This window comes from Hydra vulgaris, chromosome 09 (assembly GCF_038396675.1).
Source record: "Hydra vulgaris chromosome 09, alternate assembly HydraT2T_AEP".
Taxonomy (NCBI): Eukaryota; Metazoa; Cnidaria; class Hydrozoa; order Anthoathecata; family Hydridae; genus Hydra; species Hydra vulgaris.
The window spans coordinates 1,083,883-1,088,151 of record NC_088928.1 but is presented as its reverse complement, the minus strand read 5'-3'; the positions used below and the strand labels follow the sequence as shown (position 1 = coordinate 1,088,151).

The window sequence follows — 4,269 nt, the reverse complement described above, 5'->3', positions numbered from 1 at the left end:
AAATAGTATCTCACGAGCACGTTTTGTAATTTAAATATTCATTCCCACTCGGCCAAATATAAAAACAAAAAAACTTGCTATACCATTAAAATTTGTTTTTATAAACACCACAACATGCACAACAGTCAAATAAATGGTATTGTAGTGTATTTTGCAGGTTCCTTGTTAAGTGCTTTAATGCTGCTTTTTTTAATTTCAATTTATAAGTTTGTTATTATAACTCAACTGAAAAAAATAACTAGATCTTTAAAAAAAAACTGCAATATTTTACTTTTGTAATTTTTTTTTTTTAATTATTGTAACAATGCATTATCTATCCACGACCTAAAATGAACAACATTTGCGAAAACAGTGTAAGTTTTGTCTGATCGGCAATCTCCAGATCCATGACTAACAGCTCCATACACTTGCCATTTTCCGCCAATGTTGCAAACTAAAGGACCACCGCTATCACCATGGCAACCAGAAATTTGAGTTGCTCCACCGTCACCAGCGCAAAGCATTCCTTTCGTTATAGAAACTGGTATTGTTCTTCTGTTCAAATTTTCACACGTTTGATGATCAACAACATTCATTTTTGCTTGCTGGAGAATGTTAGTCATACTTCCAGGATGACTTGTTTTACCCCATCCTAAAACATATTTTTGTAGTTAAAGTTTGAGTTGATATACTTTTAGTTACCTTTTCACTCCCTGCGGCTCGGTCTTATAGTTTGTAAGTAAAGTACTAAAGACCAAAGCAACAACAAAACAAGGCCTCATTTGTAAAATTGTGACAAATTGTGCTTTTATTTTTAGGCCTTTAAATTGATCATGATATTTAAAGTGCAGTCGTTTAACTGATTTCTAATGGAAGTGAAAGGGAAACAATATTATCTTTGTCTCTAGAACATTTCTTAATGCTATATAAACGAGACTTATATTTGTATTAATTAACTGATTTACTTATAATATTTTATAACTGACGACTTGTTTATTTCAGTATAAAATAACTGTCGACTAGAATATGTATACTTAGTTTTATCCGTTCAGTTGCAAACAAAATTATTAAATTTATCAATTAAAAAAACGACGTAAAATTGGCAAGAGTGTACCCAATTTACAAAAACAATGATCAATAAGAAATCTCTAATTATCAACCTGCATCAGTACTTTCTGTATTTTCAAAAATATTCGAATGTCTAATTTATAGTAGAATCTATAACCATTTTAATAAAAGTAATATACTTTAAACAAAACAGTTTGCTTTTCAAAAAGACATTCAACTGAACACGCATTAATTAAAAAATTAAATCAAGTTACTAGTTTTACTCTAAGATTAGCTATCGACCTATCAAAAGCGTTTGATACGGTTGTTTCAAACGCTTTTGATAGGTCGATAGCTCATTAACCTCATTTTCTTATAATACGAATAGCAAATATATGTAAATATGTTTATTAAAAAAAAAAGAATTTTCAAAAAGCTATTATAGATCAATCAAATATTGGTATATCAGATTCCGAGAAACAGAAAAATCGCTTCAAGAACAAAAACCTAAGTGGTCGAACACCGCTGATTAACACTAAAAAAGAAAAAGCCTAAATGCAAAAGTTTTTAAACCACAAAATAAAGAGTTTTCTATTAAAAGCCTCAAAATAGTTCAGTTCTAGTCACACTGGAGGTAGTTAAAGGAGTTAAAGAATTTCTATTTTATGGAATAAACTAAAAAAAATATCCAAACGGATAACCTGTGAATCAAACTTAAAACGTATTGCGTGTGTACGTACTTGCACATTTTGCTTATATACTTTAAACTTCATATAAATATTTTTCTTATATACCTTAGGCTAAGCAATATTTGTAAAGTTTAATAAAAACTATAATGCATAAAATAAAACGTGACAAAAGTTAAATGGTATACCTGTTATAAAACATGTGGACCCCGGTGCTGCTTCTATAGTTGGTAGACATGCAGTGCTGACGTAACTACTTAGTCTACAAGGTCGTGATAATTTAATAAGTGCTATGTCATTGTCAAGTGTTTGTGGATTATAACCTCTATGTTTTATGATTTTTAATGCTGGAATATCTTCTTCCGATCCTTCATCAACACTCAAAGTGTGTTCTCCGGTCCTTAAATTCAATAGCCATAAAAAATTTTTGTTTTTTAAATTGAAATTAAAATATCAAACATAAAACTTTAAATATTACAGTTTATTACCTATATCCAAATGTTATTAAAAACCTACAACATAATCTTAACGCAATCTTTGAATTAAAGCAAAATGGGCTCATTCAAAATAAAATACCGTAAAAGCGCTGAAGTAAGTTTTGCATGCTTTAATTATGCCGTAATCAAAATCCTTTCCTGACTCTGATTAGATCTTGATTCTTTTTTTTTACCTGTATTTTACAAACCTCTGAATTTGAAAAAAAGCTTGTCACTAATTTCCCATTAATGATTTAAATTATTTTTTTTTTTTTTTTACGAAACCATACTCTAAGGCTAAGCAAAAGGTGTATTCTGTTATAGATGTGTTTTTAACTTACTGTAACTTACTGTTACTAATCGAGACTTTTTATGAAATATTAACTATCACCCTGGGTTATACACTTTTTTTATTATTATCCCATCAATATCGTTTCTTATTGCGTTTCATATTACCGCTCTTTGTTTCACCCAAAATTCATTATCTTCATAAACAACACATGTGTTAATAGGTCAAAAACTATTTATCAAAATATTTATCAAAACAAAATTATTTATTCAGACGAAAGGAAAAGTGGTGGAGGAGTAAGTAACAGCCTCCATTGTTCTCTTATAATTGAGTTAACATCCAACGAGAAACTGTATCAGTTAAATGACCACAATAAATAAACTCATCAACAGTAGTAACACAACGGTTGCTGTTTTTTTATTAACAAACTTAAAAAGAGAGATGTTGCAAGTAAGAGCATTAAACAGAACTATTGTTACCTTGTATATATTTTTGACGCGTCAAATTCTTTTCCGTGTATACAATGAGCAGCAGTAAGAACCCATTCTCTGTGAATGAGTGTACCTCCACAAAATGCTTTTCCATCTTGCCAAAGCAATACTTGCCAAGGCCACGATCCTTTTGTTGGAGTTATTCCTGCAATTACACGACTACTTTGAATTGATGGATTTCCGCAACCTAGGAAAAAGTCTTGAACTAAACTTGATGCACCAAATTAATTTTGAAGCAATTTGATGAATGGTTATTAAACAATTTTAAGTTAACTATAAATTTTAACGCTATAATATATAACATAATATAACACGCGATGGCGTTAAATCAATAATCTTTTGAAAACTATATTTTTTTTACATACAGAACTGTCAGTTTGTTTTTAATTTATGCATAATAACAACTAAAAAAAAAAACCATAGCAAAAAAATAACAGTTATTTTCTCAACTGTAGCCGTCTTTGATATTTTTTTAATTGTTATACAAATAAATTCGCTTGATACTGTTAAACTATTGGTAGTTCATGAAAACAAAATGTCTTACCAGCTGGAAGAACACCAGGTATTGAACCTAAATTATAAATAAGAAAAATTTTAGTTTCTGAAGATTTTTATTCTTTTTTATGCTTTTTTCACATTCGACAATTTTAAATCATATTTCAAGAAGAAAGTTTAAAGGGTAAACTTGTTTACAGTGGTTGCATGTTTTTTCACAATATTGACTCATAAAAGCAATCAATGAGGGCCGTGTGCACAATACTTGATTTGCTTGACACCATTGTTGTGAATAGTCTGAGCAAGCTAAATAAAAATCCATTAACAGTTTGATTTAGTTTTTTACAGCTTTTACAGTATTTAACTGTTTGTTTCTAATAATACACGTGACGTCACCTTAACGGAATGCTTAAGTAAAATACTCAATACCTAAAAGATACGAAATACTAAAGTACCTGAAGCCTTTGTCATTGTTGCGACCAGTATTGATAATAAAAACAACGTCTTCATCATTTTGCGTTGTTGTTTAGAGATTTTCTATTGTGAACTTGTTTAGAGGTTTTCGAAGTATTGCGTTATTATTTAGCGATTTTCAATCTATTATATAGCTAGAACTTGTTTGTTCACTCTCACAAACTGTGATTTGTTCGCCTACTCTCCCAAACATTGATTTGTTTGTACATATTGCGCATCTGTTTTGTTTGTGTGTTTTCATTTACTTACCCGTTTCATATATTGTTTTAAAATATAACTATAATATATTAGTTCCAAGTAAACACCAACTCACCTGTCTCCAAAAAACTCAG

General features: G+C 29.7%; 1 protein-coding gene across 1 annotated transcript; it reads right to left on the bottom strand.

The window, feature by feature from the left end:
• Positions 1 to 265: 265 nt before the first annotated feature.
• On the bottom strand, positions 266 to 4,269 carry LOC136084474 (trypsin-like). Its single transcript, XM_065804443.1, has 6 exons — positions 3,919 to 4,269; positions 3,662 to 3,769; positions 3,513 to 3,539; positions 2,957 to 3,155; positions 1,901 to 2,112; positions 266 to 631 (listed from the first exon to the last, which is right to left on the bottom strand). The coding sequence occupies exons 1-6, from the start codon at positions 3,974 to 3,976 to the stop codon at positions 294 to 296; spliced, it is 942 nt and encodes a 313-aa protein (XP_065660515.1). The 5' UTR covers positions 3,977 to 4,269; the 3' UTR covers positions 266 to 293.

Bases quoted from the DNA above. Each gene is read 5' to 3' on its own strand.
- LOC136084474 (XM_065804443.1), bottom strand. From the start codon at position 3,976: ATGATGAAGACGTTGTTTTTATTATCAATACTGGTCGCAACAATGACA. The intron at 3,156-3,512 runs GTAAGACATTTT...ACTTTTTCCTAG, and splicing joins ACCTGGTGTTCTTCCAGCTG to GTTGCGGAAATCCATCAATT. The intron at 2,113-2,956 runs GTAACAATAGTT...ATTGAATTTAAG, and splicing joins GCGTCAAAAATATATACAAG to GACCGGAGAACACACTTTGA.